Source organism: Anabas testudineus, chromosome 24 (genome assembly GCF_900324465.2).
Source record: "Anabas testudineus chromosome 24, fAnaTes1.2, whole genome shotgun sequence".
NCBI classification, from domain to species: domain Eukaryota; kingdom Metazoa; phylum Chordata; class Actinopteri; order Anabantiformes; family Anabantidae; genus Anabas; species Anabas testudineus.
Genome location: NC_046632.1, coordinates 19,344,480 through 19,366,324, shown reverse-complemented (window position 1 = coordinate 19,366,324; position 21,845 = coordinate 19,344,480). Strand labels below are relative to the sequence as shown.

The following is a 21,845-nucleotide window of genomic DNA, read 5'->3' as shown; positions in this document are numbered from 1 at the left end:
GGTAAAGGGGGAAAGGAACAGACACGGGGGTTAGACAAAGATCGAAAAGGAACTAAAGGTCAAATTACAGGAAAAGATGGTTCAGTAATGACAAGGACGACTGAGGATGAAGTAAAACAGGAGCGGTCTGGATGTCAGCTTTGGTGCAGCACTTTGCCTGGTTTAGGATGCTGCCTGATGGACTGGTAAAGACAAACCAAAAACTAAATCTCTACAAACCTCTGCACGGCGTCGTTTTTCATGAATCCTTTCCAACACAAACTCCACTTGTGTTTCTGTGGAAACTTCCAGGCGCTAGGACCAACTCTGCTCAGAGATTAAACACGAGGACACGGAACAAATGGAGAGTTAACAGACTGTTGAACTGAGTGAAACCTGTTGGATTATTCACAGCATGGTGAGAAAGTAACCACCTTACTGAGGACGAGACTCGTTTACATTCGGACAAAAAGTAAATAAAAGTATTGAGAATCACAGATTTTCCTTCAAAGTATTTGTAACTACTCAGAAAAGAGGATAGAACGGAACATGTGAGTAACTGTGACAGGTGAGAACGGCTTGAGTCGTGAGACACGGTAGGAAGGACTGCAGAAGGTAAGAAGGTGCTGATACAGACCACGGCCACTGATAATAAAGCTTACTTTGACATGTTGGACTTCTAATTGGAGACTAGTCGTAGAAAACCTGTGTCTGAGGTTTTTGGTGAGAATGAAGCTGAAAGAGAAACAGACGTTCAGGCCGTAAGAAGCTGTGATTGGAAACTCTTTATGTTTGTTAAGAGAAGCTGAGCTGAACCAAGACGGTCCAGAAAGATCCTTGTAGGTTTGGAATCAACTTGAATCCCCTGTGGCAAGAAAACACGGCTCGCCGTCCTAATCTCTCAAGGAACAACTGACTACATCAGATGGTGATGGAGCCTTTGATACTTGTGACTGATCTGAAACTCTGAAGCGCTGTTTTCTGGATAACAGTTCATCTCGGACTCATTTTATCCTGAAATCACTGCTGGCTCCTCGTGCTGATTTTCTTGCGCCATGTTTCACCATCAAAACCACTTTTTACTACTTCCTGTCTCCACCGAGCCACAAAGTTATCTGTAAGATTTCCCTCCTTCAGAGATGTTTTTATCCTTGTTGGAATAATTCTGGTTTCTTACAATGACGAACGAGGACAAGAACTCGTTTAGACCTGGTTCCTCTCGGAGCAGATAATGGATTGGAAAGAACTGTGAGTATCAGGTCTTTTATTTTGACAGGTACTTGTCAGCTTCCAACAGGCTTCACATTTAAGGGTGTTTCTGAACACAGAGCTTGTTGAAGATGATTTACCCATAAAACTGGATCAGTGATTCAAATTGAATTGTACCTTCACACACTCAAGCAGCAGGTCTCGTCCTGGTCTATGGGCGTTGCATTCTGGGGTTTCAGTTTCCAGGTTCAGCCTCTGACACTGATGAATATTTTGCAGTAACATTATATAACTGGTCATTTTAGACGTGCACCCACCTTCATTTCTCATTGGACCTGCGTTTCGATGTCTTAGAATGTGAGTAGTTAGCGACCTGATAATGACGTTAGTGAATAAGTAGGAGTCACAGAGTTCAACTGTGTCTCCTAAAACTAACTACAGTGACATCACACTGTTTTGTGTTTTTGCAGGGAGGTGGTAACAGTGACATAAGGCTCCAGCCACTTCACCGCTGCACGGGAACATGTCATCATATTAGACGATGATGAGTTAATAGAGGACAGACTGGGAGCCACTATATCAATAATTCATCAGTAATGAATCAAGGATTTAAATAACTTAGAGTAAATCTGCTCTCTGTGAAATAGTAACCACACTTTCTTCCTCAGTCTTTGCTGAATAACTGCTCAGTTTGACTTGTCACTTTCCCATGGAGCAAAGTGACTGACAACAAATGAACGACTTCCTGCTCGTTTGCATTGCACAGCTAGTGTTCACAGTAAATCAAGATAGAGGTGTACCTACACACACTGTCCACACTGTTCTAAAGGAATGGAGTGGTGAGGACCACAGAGGAAAGGAGGCTCTGTCTCCTAAATCAGCACAGCAAGTGTGAGTGTTTGTTAAACGCACCGTTACACACTCGCTGTATTCCCTCAGGCTGTACCCTCCTGTCCTTCGTGCCGGCTGTAATTACACGCTCTGTTCTCTGATTGGACTCAGCGAGGAGGATAGAAGGATGAAGAGAGGTTGAGGAGGAGTGCAGGGAGACTCTGAGGTTATATATAGGTTGTATATTCTGTTAAATCCGTTGACGCCCATCGTTTCAGTGAAGGCTTTACGCTGCAGCTGTGTGCTGGTGTGAAGAAACCAACCCCACTGCAGGAATTCACATCACAGTCCAAACAAGCGTCACCTGAGGCCCAGCAGGCAGCGTGATTGGCCTGACATCATCAGCTCCGCTCTTCTTATCTGGACTGTGGAGTCCGACGGTGTAAGGAACAGGTGGAACCTTGGCAGAACTGGAGCTCAGTGTAGAACAGACTGCATCAGACAATGCTGCTGCTTCCTCCGACACAGGTCGCAGAGATGGTTTTAATCCTTTCCATGTGGCTTCTCTGAGACACAGACAGAGCATTTTAGAGCTCTAGAGATCTAAATAGTTTTTCCGGGTCCACACAGCAGTGGTTCTGTGTGACGGTGCTGAATTCTGAATGAACCTCTGTGTCTCTCGTGTGTTTTCTTCTTCAGGGCCGCTCAGAAGCTCAGTGTGTCTCGCCGGAAGAAGTCCCAGGCCCGGGCCCCCTCCTCACCTGGCGAGGAGGCCCCCGGGGTGTCGGTGTACATCGGGGCTTCGGCGGGGCCCTGCAGCTCTCCCCGCCTGCGGTTCCACCATGCTCCTTCGGGCTGGGTCCAAGGTCAAGGATTCACCGGGAATGGGAAGGTATGATGTCACATTTTGAATGAGTCTGCTGCTTCCTGAATAGTTCAAATGAGAGAGCCGAGGTCGGGGGTGTTTTCATCTTTTCTACAAAAGAGTGAGCTTCATCATCATCGTCTTCACACGTCTGTAGCAGCGATGGACACACACACACACTGATGGACTTAAAGCTACTGGTTAGTTCCTGACTTCAGTTTTGGGTCTAATAGTCACAGTAACTGTTTTGTTTTTAATTTAATGTGAATAAGCTGTGATGACCCTCTGACCTCTGACCTTTCTCCTTTAACACTGATGGGTGAAAACGTCCATTTTACACAAAACAAATTCTGAAATTCACTGAAATTCATCTTCAGTAGACGTCCTGCTCTCCAGAGGATGGACCCTGACCCTGTTCATAGCCAAACATGAGGATGTTTGTAGTGACCTCTGCAGCCTGTAGGGGGCGCTAACAGGATTTTAGCCCATCCACCTGTTTCCTCTCAGGTCCGTCAGGACTGGTGCTGGCTGAGTTGACTAATGACTTCACTTATTAGACGCTCGACTGTCAGCTCAGAGCAGGTCGTTCGTCTGAGCCTGTAGGATGGTGACATCCCTGTTTGGAGGTCTGGAACCAGATGGTGATCAGCTGATCATTCTCTGTCTGATCAGCTGGATTCACATTGATCATCTCACGTCTATCCACTGTGTCTGAGCTTCTCTCTTTGAACTGCTTCTAAAACAGTTGAATGAATTTGTCAAATACAACAAGAGGATTCGAAACATCTGTAGAAAATGTCTCATGATAAATGTCTCCTACACCTCCTCCGTCTGTAGCTGCTAATAAACACGTATGAAAGGTTCTGGACTCTCATCAGAGTCCAGTCTCTGATCCCACCAGCATCTGCAGAAGTCGACGTTTAGACTTTTCCTCCTAATCAGACATCGGACCTCTGCAGCTGCAAAAAGGGTTAATGAGCCACGGTGCTGAGGAAGGAGAAAATAAAGCAGCATTTTAATGAGACTGGATGAGCTCTGCTGCAGCTCAGACCTCTGAATACTGATCACAGAGACTTCTGCTGCTCTGCAGTTTTGTATCAGATCAGAGCCGCAGCAGCTCATCACATCGTCCATCATTAGAATCACACTCAATAACTGGTCCCAGTTCCGGGTCAGGAACTCCATGCCTACTCAGGAGATCCAGTTTGTCTGATCCTCCTTTAGCAGGGTGGGTCCTCTTTGCTGATGCTGATGCTGAGTAGTAAGATGTTCTTTGTACTTGTGGTTTTATCAGCCTATTAAATGGTCTTTACCAGGAGCAGTAGGTGTGGGTTAGTCGGCCCTGCTCCACCTCAGCTGGCTGATCCTGTGCTGAACTATCACCACACACAACGTGGGTGTGACGTGTGAGTCGGTGACCCACAGTGTTCCACTGGGCAGCTTTTAGTGAACCAGTGAGACCAGTTGTGTTTAAAACGGGGACAGAGAAGACAGTGGGATCTCCTCCTCCGCCTCCTCCTGTTTTATCGCTGCTGCTCGGTCATAAAGTGTGAAGCATGTTGTAGTTACAGCAGAGAAACGTCCCCAGTGACCGGCTCATAACTGAGGGATGGGACTGACCCCAGACGTTTTACAGAGTCCTGTTGATGTTTTTAGAGTTTTTCAGATCCAGTTTACAGGAAGTCAGTGTTTTTCTTTACGAGTTTTCTGCAAAGTTTGTTCTTTCCAGTCGTTTTCTTTCTTCATACATCTTTCATTCTGTTCTTCTACTTCTACATTTCTTTCTGATTTAGCTTTTCTCTTTCTTCCTTTTGCTTCACACGTTTCATTTGTTCCGTTCTTCTTCCTTTCGTTCTTAATGTCTTACTTTTTCTCAGTGCTTTTGTGATTTAATGGCTAAAAAATGAGTCGACGTGATCCAGTAACTCGTCAACAGCGTTTTCTAAGAAGAAACTTTTCACTCATTGATCCTCTGATGCCTTATAGAAGCTCTGGCAAGCAGATGGCCAGTGTGTCCAAATGGGGCAAAACACAGTCTTAATTTACTGACTAGTGAACTGTCAAGTGTAAATTATTAATCTTCATTAAACTGAAGAGGAACGAAAACTGGTTTAAATCAGGGAAGAACTTGTTTAGCAGCTCGTTGTGAACTCTAATCAACCTTTCTCCTCATATTAATCTCAGAGCTCTGAACAAACAGCAGTTAACAAGAAGCTGTTTCTGAGGTTCATGCATTAAAATGAGTCTTTTCACTGTGGACTCTGGCAGCTCTGTGTGTGGGCGAGAGAGCAGAACCAGAGGCAGCAGAGGGTTTGATGAGCCTGTAAATACAGTCGCTTTGAAAAACTCCAGATCATGAATAGAATCAAGTTGATGAGAAACTCCCCGTTTGGAGAGTTTGGACAGTGTGTTGGAGTGTGAGAGACTGAGATCAGCTGCTTCCTGTCTGCTGCTGCAGTGAGGATTCGCTCTGCTGGCTCGCAGCAACACATCGTTTAAAAAGTGCTGCGCTTTAGATTGTTATTGGCTTTAAAGTTGACCTCGTCACTGCCGCGAAGCACCGACTCAGCAGCTCTGCGACAGACCAATAAAAACTGATCAGCGAGTCACACACAGTCCCAACACACTGGTCTGTACCGAGACACACACTGCTGGCACGTCAAGCTAGTTAGAATCCCTGTACAGAGGGACGTCTGAATGGTCTGAAGACACTTTGTGGTTCATGATAAGAGGCAGGAACATTTGTTATCAGTCTTGTTATGAGCTGAGAGGATCTGTGATTGAGTCCCAGCCAGTGGTAGCAAGAGGCCACGATGAGAAGTGGACGGTGGAGTATCGAGTAAATCTACAAACGATATAGTCTTTGAATCCTTGGTGTGTTCATCTTTGGCTTTTCCTCTCTGAACGTGTGATGTGGACTTCCTGTCTGTCTCCAGGTCAGAGTGATGGTCCGGATCGGTTCGGTTCCCAGCGGCGAGTCCTCAGAGTCCATGTCCTTCCTCAAGGTCGACTGCAGGAAGAAGCAGCTCACTCTGTGCGAGAGCTCAGCCGGTGGACACTCCTCTGCCGCTCAGAGACGGTCCACAGCCTCAGCACCAAAGACCTTTACCTTTGACGCCGTCTTCTCCCAAGATGCCTCACAGGTGAGACCAGAGCGAGTCTGAAAACTGTGCCCACAACCTGAACCTCATGATGTGAGGATGGAAACGGGCAGAATCATAAAGACACACTGAGGAAAGTGAAACAGACTCCTGCAGCCTTCACAGAGTTTCTCCTTTTTTAACTGTTTCAAATTTCCGATGTTTTATCTGATGCTATACACTTAGTGTGACGTAACCTAAACCGCTGCATCTTAACAAGTAACACACCTGATGTATTAGTCCACGACTGTACTGTCTCACAGCAATCGTACCGAGCATCAGTCTGATAGGAACCTTTTCAGGTTTTTATAGCTCCACACTCCTTCCTTCCTTATTTCATTCACAAAAAGCCATACAGTGTCAGCGTGTTAAATTAATACATACACTGGACCTTCCCTCCAGTTGTACATACAGGTGCTGTGCTGACACCTGAGGAACTGAAATCTGTGGGTGGAGTCTAAATTCAACACGGGACTCTGAGTGTGATGAATGTTTGTCCTCTTATAGTAAGAATCAATAACCCAAAGAATGTACAGCATGTGTACCATACATCCACGTTGGCTGTGTGGATGCTGCAACATGATTGGTTGATTCAAAGTGGATCTCTGCCTGATAGGCTGAGGTGTGTTCAGGGACGGTGGCGGAGGTCATCCAGTTCGGTGTCAATGGAGCAGACGGCTGCATCTTCTGTTTCGGGCACGCTAACCTCGGTACGTCCTCACCTGCACACACTGTGTTTTATTTTCCTTTGAACAAGCCACGTCATTGTTGCTTTGACTCCGCCCTCCTCAGGTAAGACCTACACCATGATTGGTCAAGAGTGCTCCACGCAGAGTCTGGGTGTGGCCCCGACCGCCATCTCCTGGCTCTTTAAGGTGATCGAGGAGCGAAGGAAAAGGCTGGAGCTCGCTTCTCTGTCAGAGTGTCCGCTGTGGAGATCTCCGGCCGCGAGGAGACGCTCACCGACCTCCTGGCTGAACTCGCCTGCTCCTCTGGGGGCCACCAGGAGGCCCCGGGCCCCGCGGTGTCCCTGAGAGAAGACCCCTCTGTGGATCCCAGGTAGACTGAGGAAAGAGTCTCCTCCTTTTGTCTTTCTTCACCTTATCATCAGAATAGGAAAGCAGCAGTACACAGATTATATTTTCAAATTAAAGCACCTGATTGGACAACCCTATAAAGACGATAGAATCACCTGCGTGCGTGTTTACTGCAGCTGAATAATGATGCTTGATGAATAACTCAGCCAGAAACTAAGAACTTTAAGCAGCATTAAAACAGCAGTTTAGTAGATTCATAAAACCAGAGTTTACGTTTAAGCTCCTCAACTTTTAGTTTCTAGAACTGTAAACCAGGTGATGACACCTTTTTCACTTTAACAAGTTCACTCTTTACAAATCTCTTTCTGTCCTCTCCTTGTCTCCTTACCTTCACCTCCTCTCTGACCTCCTCCTCACCCTGGGGACTTCATTTCTGTCCACAACTGTCCAATTAGTCCTCGCCTTTTCCTTTTATTCTCATTCAGTCAGTCTTATCTCCCCCGGGTTCCTTCGCTCTGCCAGTTTTATCTCTCACTTTATTTTCTATTTCTTTCTCCACCTTCTTCTCTCTTGCTGCAGGTCTTTCTGTTGTGTTTTAGCTGTTATCATTGTCTCAGTTTATCTCTGAGGTAAATGATGAGACATCTTCATAATTCTAAATGATTTGATACGGTGTGTGGACAACGGAAACACACACTCCTAGCTCAGAAACCGACTGTGGTCTACGTTTAGCTTTAATCATGAAAATCAGCACCAGAGTTTGTCAGATCAGTGTCTGAATCCCGAATTCCTCGCTGAACTGTCCAAGTAGTTTCACTTTCATTGTTATGAGCAGTGAAATGCGGCTGAGGTGGAGTGAAAACCCACAGCAGTGTGCAGCCTAAAACATGGCCGTTAGCACAGTGCAGTGTGGCTGGCTACACCCTCATGTTACAGCATTTACATACACATCAACATATTGTGTTTGTTTTATCTGGTGAAGATCCTGCAGATTAAAATGTTGTAAAGCGTCTCCATGTCTCTCCTGCTCCTATGTTGCTGCTTTTTCTGCACCGAGCTTCCCCACATTTCTTTCTCTGTCTGTTACCCATCAGCTACAGAACCAGACGGAGCTTCGGGCGACCAGTGCCGAACGAGCTGCGGTTTTTTTGGATGCTGCTCTGGCAGCTAGGAGGAGCAGGCGGGCGCCAAATGACCAGGAGGCTCGGAGGAACTCGCACTTCTTGTTCACCTTGCACCTCTACCAGGAGAGAGTGGACAAGAGCAACAAGGCAGCAAGTCAGTGTGTGTTTGTGTCTGGAAAGCAGATTTAACTCTGGTTCAACATAAATTTAATGAAGAAGCAGCAGGTTAGAGACCCCGACCCCTCGCGCATCAGTGTTCATTTCCAAAAATGTAGATGCTAATTAGCTTCATGTGGAGCTGCACTCGTTTCCAATAAGAACATTATCAAGCAGAGAGGCTATGCTAACACCACCTCCACCCACGTCTACCTGTGACAGCACAGTTATTAGTTCCTGCTCCGTCCATGACTGGAATAAATCTGCTTGGCTAATGAGGCCTGAAAGTGCCGTGTCCTGTTTATAGACCGGCGGGTATAAAACTGTACCCTTACTCTCTCTCGGCAGTTTCTAAATCTTGCTGATGTGGTCTGCTGAACGTCCAAACCATCATTTCTCTGACTTAATGAAATGAACAAGCAATTAAAATGAGCGGAGAGAGATCAGACGGACGCTGATCTTTATCTGAATATTTATGTGAGCTGGTCAGAGACATCATGGAAAACGAGATGTCTCATGGTGACTAACGTGCCTGATTATTTAAGAATTTAACTTTAACACGAGATACCGACCTCAGTCCTTTGACCTGTGACCTCGGTTTGTCGTCTTACACAGGAACTTTAATTTGGACCTTTTAAGTTGAAGCTCGGGTCTTGCTTTGTGAATTCTGTCTTGACTTGTGTCTCTCAGACCGGACATGAATCTAGACTTTGGACTGTTTGGTCTTGACTCAGACTTCAAGCTTGTCTTTAAAGTGTCTTCTCAGATAAACTGGTCAAGTCAGGCTCACTGGGACTCTGGTGCCTTAAAGTCAGACTTGATATGTGACGTGTTTGTCTTTGTTTTGGACTCAACCCTTTAGGGACTTTTACCTTGATTGAGGGTTAACTAGCCCTCGGACATTTGATTCAGACTGACTCTTGGGGTTTCTGGTCTTGTTTTGTCTGTCAGAGCTGTTATTATTTGTTGTATGATTAGTTCTTTGCTCCTGCAGTGACACCGTTTACTCAGAGAAACCACTTAATCCCCCGAGCAGAATCACTAAATGGGATTTTCAGCTTAAGTCTCCAGCTCTCATACAGAGTCCATAGAGAGTTTTTCACATTTAATGAGGCAGACATTTAACATTTAACAACTACAGGAGAGATTTCTGTACTGTTTGTAACAGGTTCAACTTGGTTTCTGTCAAAAGGAGATAGACGTTTTAAAACTCAGCATTTTTAATTGATGACTTTGGAAACCAATCAATTATTAAATTGTTATTATTAATTATTATTAATTAATTAAACTAGACCTTCATTACACTCCTGTCTATAACCAGATCAATTTATTGACCAATCTTTGAAGCTAACCATCTCAGCACCGACGACCTATTAACATTATAAACGTCCCATCTCTGTGTCTCAGTTTCTGGTCGGAGTCGTCTCCACCTCCTGGATTTGGGGAGCTGTGAAACAGACATCAGCAGGACCAGAGAGGGAGGTGGAGGTCAGTGTCTGTCTCTGTCTGCGCTGGGAAACGTCATCCTCGCTCTCGCCAACGGGGCCAAACACATTCCCTACAGGTAGGAGGACCTCACACTCTGGGCATTTTAATGAACCCAACAGGGGTCAAAGGTCACAGTGCCGATACAACAGATGGACCAAAGATCCCTGTGAGGACGAGGAGGCGGAGGGAGAAGGTGTATAAACCAGGAAGACAGAATTCAATGTATTTTTAATGTTATTGCTGAAGAAATCCCTGTGTAACGGTAAGTGACGCGTTCATTCAGTCCTCTGGGTGTTTGTTTAGCTCCGTTTTTATTCCTAGGCCTCGGTTTACGGTGTTTGGTTTCTATGCATTGACCCAGGGCCTCACTTTGTTGAATCTTTATGCATATAGATCCCTGTCATCATTAGTTTTCATGTGAACTCTGGCACAGTTTTCATTTTTGCAGTAAAACGACAAACAACAAGCAACCAGAAAACTGAACAAAGGGTTTTGTGCTTAGTCATCACAACAAGCCGCTGTAGAGACTGGACAGAGGTTGGCTGTGCTTCATTGTGTTTGTTAAGGCTCCAACTCAGAAACTCCAGTTGTTCCCGTTATTTCCTTCCAGAATCTTTTTTTACTATAATCTCTGTGCATTTATTTAAATTCATAAAACAGTTTAATGGAATAATATTCGTAAGGAAATTATTCCTACCACAAAAGGCAGGAAAAGCCCCATGTTGTGAACTCATTGGTGGTTAGAAAAAGGCTTTGTCCAATTAAAGAAACTAGAAAAAGCTCAAATTGTCATATTTAAATTAAGTAGAAGGTGATTAAAGCTGTGCTCTGGGTCTTTTTCTCGGCACATTTTCTTTAACATGTTGCTCCATTTCTCGCTACAGATCAGATGTGGCGTGCACTTCAAAGTGGGCTTCATTAATGTGAAATCCTTCCTGCCTGTCTGTGTCAAACTGTTGCGTAGTGCAATGAATGGGTTCTGGGATCCCATTGGGGTTTCTCATGCCTGTGGTGCCTTTGCGCTGCTCTCCCTCTTTTTTGACTAACAAGAGGTTTCTTGATGTTATTCAGGGACAGCAAGCTCACCATGCTGCTCAGTGAATCCCTGGGCAACATCAACTGTCGAACCACCATGATCGCCCACATCTCTGACTCCCCAGCAAACTACATGGAGACGCTGACCACAGTGCAACTGGCCTCCCGCATCCACCGCATGAAGAAGAAGAAGTCTAAGGTACTTCATGTTTTATTTCAGCCTTTATTTCTTTATTTTATTTATTTCTCCAGAAGAGTGTGGTTGAGCATCCGTTACAGGATGACCAAATATTGGTTTGCGGATATTTATTGGCTGAAATAAATCTGTTTTATTTTATATTTTATATTTGGCCAGTTAATTGCAATATGACCACAGTAGATCAGGAACTTAATGGATTTTTATATAATTTACAGTCCCTGTATATTTTTGTGGTAATTAAGTCCCAACAGTGTTTACATGAATGGTTTCGGACGGAGCTTGTTCACTATAGACATTAAAATGTTCATCGTTAATGCTTTATACAAAAACAAAATAATGAATAAAAAAATGTAAATCAACAGATAGCTATATTTGATTCTGAATAATTAATATAGTTTGTAGAATACTAAATGAGCTTTTTGTAATCATGAGAAAAAAAAGGAAGGAAGAAAACAAGCTATCACATGGAAATTCACACTATTTGAAAGAAAATAAAATTTTACTTCAAGAAGTTGAATGTGTGCATTGATCTTAAAGAAATAAATTATTAAATCCAGACTAAGCTGAAAAAAATATGCTGAAAAATAACTTTAGGTGTGAATCAAAACTATATTAAGAGTTTTCTTTGTTGAGCTCCAGTTCTGGGGGTTTCACTGATTAAAAAATATTCTAGTTAAATTTCTACAATCACGTCAAAGTTGTACGGTCGTTATTCAGTGGCGTTCTGTCTCTACCTTGATATAACAGAAAACCAATATCCATGTCTCTGCAGGTGAGATGACTTTCACTCTCATTTGGTAACATTGACATGCTGTATTGCCTTTAGGTTGATTGCTCTAGTTGGTATCTGGTTTCTTATTTTTGATTCATCTGCAGTATGCCTCCAGCTCATCCGGAGGGGAGAGTTCCTGTGAGGATGGCCCATCCTGTCAACCTCCTCATCTTCGATCCTTCCACCGTCGCACTGTGGCCCTTGACCCAGACACACCCTTGCTGCTCTCCAGTGATCCAGACTATTCGTCGAGCAGCGAACAATCCTGCGACACAGTCATCTATGTTGGGCCAGGAGGGACAGCCATCTCGGACCGAGAACTGAGCGACAATGAGGGACCACCATCCTTTGTTCCCATCATCCCTTCCCTGAACAAAAGCGAGTCAAGGATGCCCTAGGTCTGATGGTGATCATTTCAAGTGTAATACGTTTGCAGAGCTGCAGGAGAGACTCGACTGCATTGATGGCAGTGAAGGCCCAACTACATTCATTACAGAGGGAAAAGCAGCACAGGCAACACTCAGGACTCAAACTGGAGCTACTAAACCTACAGAGAGTCCACCTAAATCTGATAGAGACACCTCCCAAAATTTCTTAGAAAGCACACCAAGCACATATGCAAAAAAATCAGATGAACAATTGAAATCCTCTTCAGCTGGGTGACGTCATAAACAATTCCAAACGGACAAGTGCAGATGGGGAGAAACTTTCAGCCACCCTCTTTCCACCATGTGTAATAAAAGCCAGGTGGGAATTTGTCCCAGGACTTAGAGCCTGTGGTTCGAGAGAAGGTCTACCTCAAAGGAGGTGCACCCAAGCCATCAGCTTCACCCTCCATACCCAGGATATCCAGGGCAGTATCTCAGCCTGAAGAGGTTGTTTGTAGGACTCCCCCAGTGGGTATCAGTCATCAATCACTAAAGCAAAGCCAAGCACTGGCGTCACCTGCCATGGAAAGGGTCTCTTATACTGACAGAGGCCCTGTGGAGTTCAACAATCTTCGAGCATCTCTGTTGGGACGATGCTTTAACAGGGATTTTCTGAGAACTACGGTTACATTGCAGCAGCCTGTTGAGCTGAACGGAGAAGATGAGCTTGTGTTTACTGTTATAGAAGAGCTTCCACATGGTCTTGTCCCTGACAATGGCCGCCCCACTGACCTCCTCAGCTTCCATGGTGCCAGTGCTCTGCAGGCCTTCACCTCTGGCTCTCATCCAGTAAGCATCATCAGCAGTATTAACGATGAGTATGATGCTTACACATCTCAACAAGGAGCTGTGGGACCTGGGACAGATGTTAACCAGGAGATGTGGCAACGTAGCAACAAGCAGCCCTCTGCTGGCTCTGGAGTGCTGATTTCAGAAAGTGAAAGAACAAAAACTCCAACAAGCAGGCTTCACCTGAGGGACAAAAATGTGGCAAAGGAGAATGCGCCAACACTGACCTTGCCAAGTACGTTTCATAAACAGCCAGTGTTGCAGCATGGCATCAAAAGCTCCCTTGAATGACAGTGGTGTCTGTTTTCCAGAGCTGGACAGTGACCCCACGACTCCAAATAAACTTTCTTTTACCAAGTGCCCTCCCTTCCCTGACTCACACAAATCTTCTCTAAAAAGCTCTGTGAAGGTGAAAGCCAATACTCTGAACACTTCAGTGTTTGCACAGACCCCCCACCACATCACCCATCCCAGTCTTACCAGGAAAACAAAGCCTACCTCATCTGCAGCTGTGGGCTACAGCAGACAAGACGACAGACAAGATGACTTGTTTCTTCAGGGAAGCAGTGACTTTGATTCCATAGAGGATAAGCCACCAAGACATGGCATGAACAGTGTTTCCCCTAAGAGGGCCAGGAGGCAACAGTAACAGTGTACCTCGACCACCAAAGGCACAAATGTCATCTTCAGCTCACAGGGTCGTGGATGGTTGTGAGAAGTCCAGCAGCAGGAGAGGAGATACTCTTCTCAAGCTGCCCCGACTCACCCGAGGAGCAACAACTCTAGGAACAGTGTCTATCCCCGAGAGTCCTGACTCAAAATGGGGTCACGAAGGCACTTCAGCAACCCAGAGGTTTGCATCTTTGGGAAAAAAGTCAGTTGGCCAGAAAAGCAGCATGGCCTTTATGTCTGCATCTGGAAACATCTCTCCTCCCACTCCACCTATTAAACAGCCAAGCCAAGAGCAAAAACCAAGGACTGTGCTATCCCCCAGTGCCTTAAGAATAAGCAGTGATGTTGAAAAGTCCCCATCCACTAAAATGTCAACCTCAGAGGACGAATTCAACATCAGGCATCGAGCAGATTCATTCAGTCACAGACATCTAGTTTAAAAACTGAACACTGCTCTGCTAGGACATCTTCAAGCCTAAAGACACGAGGAGCCAAAGCAGATTCTCCCAAGTACTTTGGAAGTCTGATGTCTTTGGAGAGATGTGACAGTCAAACCTTAGCTGGGTACAAGCCTGAACTTTTCAGGCACAACAGTGGCGCTGCTTTAGGAGGTAACAGTAGATGCAGCAGATCTGTGCCAAGACTTGGGGTTCCAGCCTCAACATCTGCTTCTTCCTCGCAAGTTGTTCCTGGTGGCTTTACAACTGCAAGCAAACTGGGGCAGGTCCGAGGCAGCAGCAGCTCACGAACAGCAGTTCCGGTGGCTGAAGGTTCGGACACTGTCTACCAGCAGTTCCAAGAGCCTGAGTTCTTCCCTAAAACCTTCTGATAATGCTACTGTGTGCAACCCTAGCCTACCTCCAACTGGGAAGGTTCCTGCTCGCTTTGGGACAGGAGTCAAGACTGTAAGAGGCACCATCATGGGCACAAAGCAGGCTATCAGCAGGGCAGCAAACAGTCGGGTTAGTGAACTCGCAGCTGGGAGTCCAAGAAAACAATTCAGCAGGGGACCTGCACCAATGCGAAATGATGGTACTGACAGTGGGACCAGTAGTATCAGCGGTTCGCCAATCAGCACACCACTACCTTCACCTTACAGCAAGATCACAGCACCTCGGAGGCCGCAGCGCTACAGCAGCGGGCACGGCAGTGACAACAGCAGCATCCTCAGTGGGGAGCTGCCCCCCGCCATGGGCCGGACAGCCTGTTTTATCACAGCGGGGGCAGCAGCGGCTATGAGAGTATGATCCGAGACAGCGAGACCACTGGCAGCACCTCTTCAGCACACGACTCCATGAGTGAGAGTGGAGTGTCCTCATCCAATAAAAGCAGAGTGTCTAAATCACCCAAGAAGAGAGGAAATGGTGAGAGCATGAAATCCTCTACAAAACAAAAGCGTGAACTTTGTGGTCAGCCCATCTTTTGTAAAATCTCTTCTCTACTACAGTATTATTACTATTAATCACTCTTGACATGCAGAGTGTGTAACAACACTGCAGGAAACAACAGGTTATGAAAAGTAAGAAAGTACTAACTAAAAAACCCTGGCTCTAAGAAACTGAATTCCACATACAGTAAGATCTATGTTCCCCAGGAAAAACTGGAACCAATATCTCTTCTCTTCCTGTCATCTCAGAGCCTGTGATCTTCATTGCTAACTGGGAGAATACCACAACAGTACATACATGAATTTAACTCACTAACACAGTTTGGTACACTTTGTCATTAGTGATCAGCAACATGTCCAACCATGTACAGCTCAGACAGAGGAAAGGTCATGGGGTTAAGACAGTTTATTCTAGAGCTAACATCTGTATGGACTGTATTAGTGTGCTGGAGCATGTGCACGTCACTTTTCTGTAGTTATACAGTATAAATGTTGAAATTTCAGGGGATTCTAACATCATAATTTCTGAATGAACAGAGCAGCAACAGCTCATGTAGTGAACTATAAAAGTGGAAACTCAAAAAGGCAAAGCTGCATGATTTATCCAATTATTATTGAAATGAGGTTTTATGGCATCAAAGTTAACAGCAAAAATTTGACATTCAACAACTATTTCTCAATGTATTGATTCTGAAAGTGAAGGAGCCATAAAACTTGAATGTTCTGGAGAAAATTACCATATTTATGGCTTTTTCCAATAGGTGCTCTTATCCGTCAGGGTGTGTGATGATGGGATGAAAGCGTCTGTTCAATGATTTCATGAATGCTGAGCACATTGAAGAGTTCTGATGTTATTGCTGTGGGAACATCCATCAAAGGCTGATCGCTTCCCCAATATTTCACTGCAGAAGTTTCTCTCTCAGCCCGGCATTATCGTAAAAAATCTACATCCGTGCACATTATCTGGGGCGACATTGTAGTGTATTCAGCCTTCCAGCAGCTGATTGTGATTCATGGTAGCAGTGATGCACAGGTGAGGCAGCGTGATGCATTCAGAATCAGCACTCGTGTGATCTTCCTGCCATCAGTCTGTGGATCTTGGCTTGTTTCTGCCTCATGAATATTACATGAGGCCGTGGCAATTCCCGGTGTACATATCCAACTGCAATTATCACCCACACACCCTCCCTCCCCATCCACTACACAGCACTCCAAAGCATAAACACCCACGCACACTCCTCCTCAATCTGTCGCTGGTTCTGAGTCCCCACTTAGAGACCCTGAAATGTTTTTAATAATCAGTAATGGCTTTTTTTGTTGTGGTGCACATCGTTGCTTTTGGTTTCTCTCTCTGATAATCATAGAACCAGCACAAACGGTTGTTGAATCAGAGCAGATTAACTGGGAGCTCTAAACCAATGAGAATGTGAGCCTAATTAACCATAATGAGCTGTGTGCGCTGTCTTTGTACCTGCCCCCATAATAAGAAGCTTGAAGGTAAATAGAACATGTGTTTGCCTCTGGACAAACCAGATTTTCTGTTTTGATCCAGTTTGATCACACAGCCTGTGATTTTCATTCAGTTTCGTGTGATTCAGTCACCAACAGAAAACACTCAGCAGCTCCAACTGATGAACGAACTGTGGACGGATTCTACTCTACACCAACAGGAACCAGCGGCTACTTCACTGGCATCTGATTACCTGTCATTTTCCATCCATCAGGGTTCCAGCGGCGGAGGCTGATCCCAGCTCCCCTTCCTGACACCTCCTCTCTGGGTAGGAACATGGGAGGGCAGTGGGTGGACCTGCCCCCCCTGGGGGGCACCCTGAAGGAGCCTTTCGAGATAAAGGTTTATGAGATCGATGACGTGGAGTGTCTGCAGAGGAAGAGGGAGGTGGTGACAGAATCAGAGGTGAGTTTCATGAGAACGTTAAAAGCAGCGTTGTGTCCAACTCTGCTGCTCAAACCATCTCACAACCCCCCAGTTTTAGGTGGTGGTCAAATAGCACTCGCAGGTATCAGGCTGTCGAGGTTATTGTAAATTGAGCAGCTGGAGCCAAACAGGCTCATTTACAGTTTACATCACTTGGTGTTTCAGTTTCTACAGCTGAGTGTCATCTGCATGACAAATAGAATTCATCACGTGGTTCAAATAATGATAAATGAGCTAAGACGGTGCTGAAGAAAGTGATGGAGCAGTGGAGTTTCTCCACCTCGTGGGCTTTCAGTTATCTTCAGACCAGCCTGGGGTCAGCTTTATAAGCACCCGACTTTATCACTGAGTCAATTACAGTTTAGTCTTAATTGGTTTAGATGTGAGTGATGGCTGGAGGAGGGATGCAGTGATGAATGAAGGTTGGCCTCGGCTGGTTGGTCTTTATGGCCACTGCCTCTCTCTGTGTTAACGGGTCATTAACCTTCAGCAGCCAACCGGTGAATAGTGTGTCGAGGGAAGGGAAGACATTAATTCAGCTGAAATGAGCTGCGATTTATTTTCAATTAGAGGAAGACGATGTGTCGTTCGTCTGTCAGAGACAGAGTGTGAACCTTTCCTCTTCTCTTTGTGCTTCTGTCTTCTCTCAGCAGCCGTTCCATGATGTTGAAAAGGTGAGTTTTCTTTTAAGCCTGGGAACATAGTGACCAACAAACACTTTTATCTTCCTTAAATAGCCCGTTATTCAGCCTGTGTGGATAATTCCGATTTATGTCTTCAGCCTTAAATGTGTCCATTGTGGCTCGACGGGTTGTGCTAACGCAGCATCTCTGCTACAGTGAGTCTGCAGAAAAACATAAATCATTTGAATCCTGTGTCCCACAGAAAGTGTCCATCTGCAACAGGCTGCATGTTAATTCACTTTCTATCTGCTAGGAAATGGCCGCAAGTTTCTGAATTTTCAGAATAAGAGCTTACACAACATGCACTGGGTGATAAGGTTAAGTTCCAAGAGAGGGATCGTGTTGTCTGATCATTGTGTTTCTGTCGTTTTGAGTCTTTTGCTTGTTTTTGTGCCTCTTTCCTTTCCTTTTCTGCCCAGTAAAGTGTCTTGTGTAAAGGAACTCTTCAATGAAATGAATAGAATAGAAGTGAACATTAAAACAATGAGAACCGTCAGCAGAGGTCACAGCAGCAGGAGCAGTAAACTGTGGCTGCTGCAGCTTTACCTGCCTCGACTCTGTAGAGAGCAGAGTTCTTTTCTTCACCTGTAATTAAGTGAAGCTGAGAGGCCAACACTGATCCAGCTCTCTGCCAGTTGTTGGCCCTCAGCTGTCCTTAATCCTCCACTCACTGTTTGTCCTGCTGACTCCTAATTAAATCCAGCAGTGCACACAGATTGAAGTCTCAGAGCAGGTTAGCAGCTCCTCGTTCCACTTGTTATATTTCCCTCCCCCTCCGTATAAACCACTCGATGCTCCACAGGGTTCCTCCTCACTTCAGACTCTGGGAGTCAGCAGCAGGTTTGTGGGGGTTTGACTCAGTGTTTGCTTGGTCCTCAGGGTCTCCTCTACTTTAACGCCAGGCTGAGGATGCTGGAGAAGCGGCAGCAGCAGATAAGAGAGCTGAAGAGCAAACACGAGAGGCTGAAGGTGGAGCTGGAGGAGGCCAAGCTGCGGCTGATGCTCCACCCAAATAAATGGAGCGGAGAGTGTGAGTACAGGCCACAGCACCATCACACAGGGATCGTTTGGTCCTTAAGAAGGAATGATGTGAAACATTTAGCAGACGCTTTTATCCAAAGCGACTTACAAGTAGGGTACAAAGGTAGGCAGGGTGAGCGTAAGGAGGTCTTGCCTAAGAACCCCTACTGAAGGTAGGCCACGGCTGGAATTTCCCACATGGGAGGTGGTGATGTTACCACTACACTAACCAGCCACCCCAACAACTTTGAAACATTCCTCCTGCTTAAAGGCAGCGGCTGTGATTTAGAGACATCCTTCAGGACACATCTCATGACTTTAGGCTCTGAAGCACGGATTCCTCTACAGTTCAGGCTGCGGCTGTAAAGACTCACTAACTCGATCATCAGTGTCATCATAGTATCCTCTAATTAAACTGATGTAGCTCGATTTTCTTTTTGTGAATACTTCTGATACAGCAGGTGAGGCTGCTACTGTCTGACTGTGTGGTCCAGTTCTCTCTGCAGGGTTTCACACTCCTCCCCAGTCGCTGCCTCCTTCTTTCCTCATGAAGCACAAAAGGCCAACGAGTACAGAGCAGCTCCTGACCCCAAACACTCAAAGTGGACAGTGTTTGCAGCAAAGTGCTGCCAGCGGCCTGAAGCCTCGACAGTTCAAATCGCTCCTTTATGTTTCTATTTCTGGATCCTCTGAACACAAAGACAACAGCTCGGGGTTCTCCAGACACGAGAGCCAGGGTGTTTGTTTGGAGAGGAGATTGTTGGAGCAAACAGAAAAGACAAAAAGTCCAGAGGGGAAACTGGATTATATTTGCATCTTGTTAGCGGGACAGACTCCGGTCACCTCGAAGAAAAGCCTCCGACTCTTTTCACTAGAAACATCGAGCTCTGCAAAAAGCAGACGAAAGAGCAGAAAACGTGTCCTGAGATCAATAAGACGATCTCTGAGCCACGAGTCAGGTCTCACGGTCGCAGCGTCAGAGCTCATAAATCTCCTTCTGCACCCCAACAGCATATCCCAGCATGCTGTGCAGCATCAGTCCTTATATACTGTCAACACACACAAACGTTTCCATGTAAATATACTGTATGAGTTTAGTATCACAGGCGTCATGATCTGATGATTTATCATTTCTATGTCAAACAAATGTTTTGAATCTCCACGTCTCTTCCTGTGGAGTCTGCACGTCCTTCACTACACTGTCAGCAGGAGCTGCTGGTCCAGCGGCTTTGGACAGAGACAGTTGAACTAAATATGAACTAACGGAGGTCAAACACTGGTCAATGATTCCACTTCAGCTAGAAAACATCTCAACTTCTTCATATGAACTGATTTCACACATTTCGTTTTTTTCCTGTTGGTCGACTTCTTTCACTCATTATCTGTCAAACAGCTGATCCACTCTGTGCTGATGTCTTTATTATCTTGCTGAAATGTTTTCAACAGTAACTCTTTTGTTCCTGTTCTGTTTCCAGTCGATCTGGACCAGGACCTGGACCGTGAGTCCCAGGAGTACCTGGAGGCTCTGGCTCAGACCACGGCAGGTCTGGAGTACTGCGTCAACCTCTGCAAGTCTCGTGTCATGATGGAGACCTGCTTCGACATCACAGTGACAAGGACCACCATTGTAGAGGCGGCACAGCAGGAGGTGGAGGTCTGAGAGGAGGGACGGGCTGGATTCAGAACCACCTCGATCCTCTCCAGCACTTTCTCCACAGCCGTCCAGAAGCTGACGAGACGCCTCCAGGTGGACTAAACATGAGCAAACTGACATGACAGCATGTCTGATGAGCTCTTCCAGGGTCCCGCTGTCCTGATGCTTTTTCTGTCCTCTTACTGGTTCCTGACAGACCTGTTTCTCGACTCCCTCCATCAGCTCATTTCTTTTATTTCTGTAGATGTTTACTGTGGCGTTCCAGCGCAGGAACACGCTGCTGCTCCATGATCAGATTAGTGAGTGAGGACGAGCGCTCTGGAAGTGCCTTCTATTAGTTATTTCTGCTGGTTTGTGTTTCTCATCTTGTTTTATTGATGCTGATCACTTTCGTTATGCAAAAGGCTGATTCTGGACCGAACGGTTTATCTGGTGGACAAACAGGAGACCGGAGCAATAACTCAGCTGTTGTTTAAACCTCGGCCTGTTGCTCACTGATCGTTTTATCACCAACAGCCACTTAGTTTCCTCGTTTCATGTCATGTTTGATATTTGTCTCCGTGAAACCTGAACACAGATTCGTTACCTCAGTAGAAACATTCAGTCAAATCAGAAATGAGAGAAACAACATCAGGCTGCAGAACTTGACTGAGAACCTTCATGGTTCTTGTTTCCTTTGTTATCACTGTGATCTGACTTCAGCTCACTGCTAACAGCTGATTTTGCTTTGCAGTGATGCATTAGATGATGCAGCTAAACTGCAGAGTCATGTTTCAGGATTAAAATCCAACTGTCGCTGCTGCTTCACACAAATAAACTGAAACTCAAATCTGAAATGAAATGATTCACTTTGTTGAATCATCGTTTTTCCATGAATAGTTATAATAAGGAGAAGACTAGAAGAACAAACCGGACCCCTCCTGCTCAGACATCCTCAGGCTCTTCTGAAACTTCCTGCACGAACACTTGTGTTAAAATGTGACCTTCTGTTTCTGAGGTTGTGTTGTTATAAAGAGAAAAAAGAGTTTTTGCCAAATCCATGTTTTAAAGTTGATGTGACGCATTCATTGAGACTTTTTTTGATTCGGTTTTGTACGGTACAGTTTTCTAATAATTTGTAAAGAGCAGAGAGCAGGAAGTCGTGGAAATGATCTTGCACCTCTTGTCAAACGTGAATAAAGACGAGAGTCTTGGTTTGGTTCGTTGTTGCACTTTTATTAGACAGGTGCCCCCAACACACGACCGACACCCTCTGATTTAAAAGTCTTGAAATGTTTGTGTGTTTCTGTGTTTGTATTCTGCCTCTTTCTGCTCGTTTGGCGTCTCAAGCACGTCCACTGCAGAAACCTTTTCATCTCCACGGCAGCAGTCGTCCTAAATGTTTGGAACTCTGGTTCTTACAGGACGTTTGTTTCCCTCGTCCTGTCTGACAGTAGTCTCA

General features: G+C 45.4%; 1 protein-coding gene and 1 pseudogene across 1 annotated transcript in view; one reads left to right on the top strand and one right to left on the bottom strand.

Moving 5' to 3' along the window:
• LOC113149664 overlaps positions 1-1,473 on the bottom strand; it is a 12,517-nt gene extending 11,044 nt beyond the window's left edge. Inside the window, exon 1 of the mRNA XM_026341886.1 lies at positions 1,366-1,473. Within this exon, the coding sequence (XP_026197671.1) occupies positions 1,366-1,473 (108 nt within the window). The remainder of the gene's footprint in view (positions 1-1,365) is intronic.
• Positions 1,474-5,824: 4,351 nt separating this feature from the next.
• LOC113149213 lies at positions 5,825-20,774 on the top strand (annotated as a pseudogene).
• Positions 20,775-21,845: the final 1,071 nt, after the last annotated feature.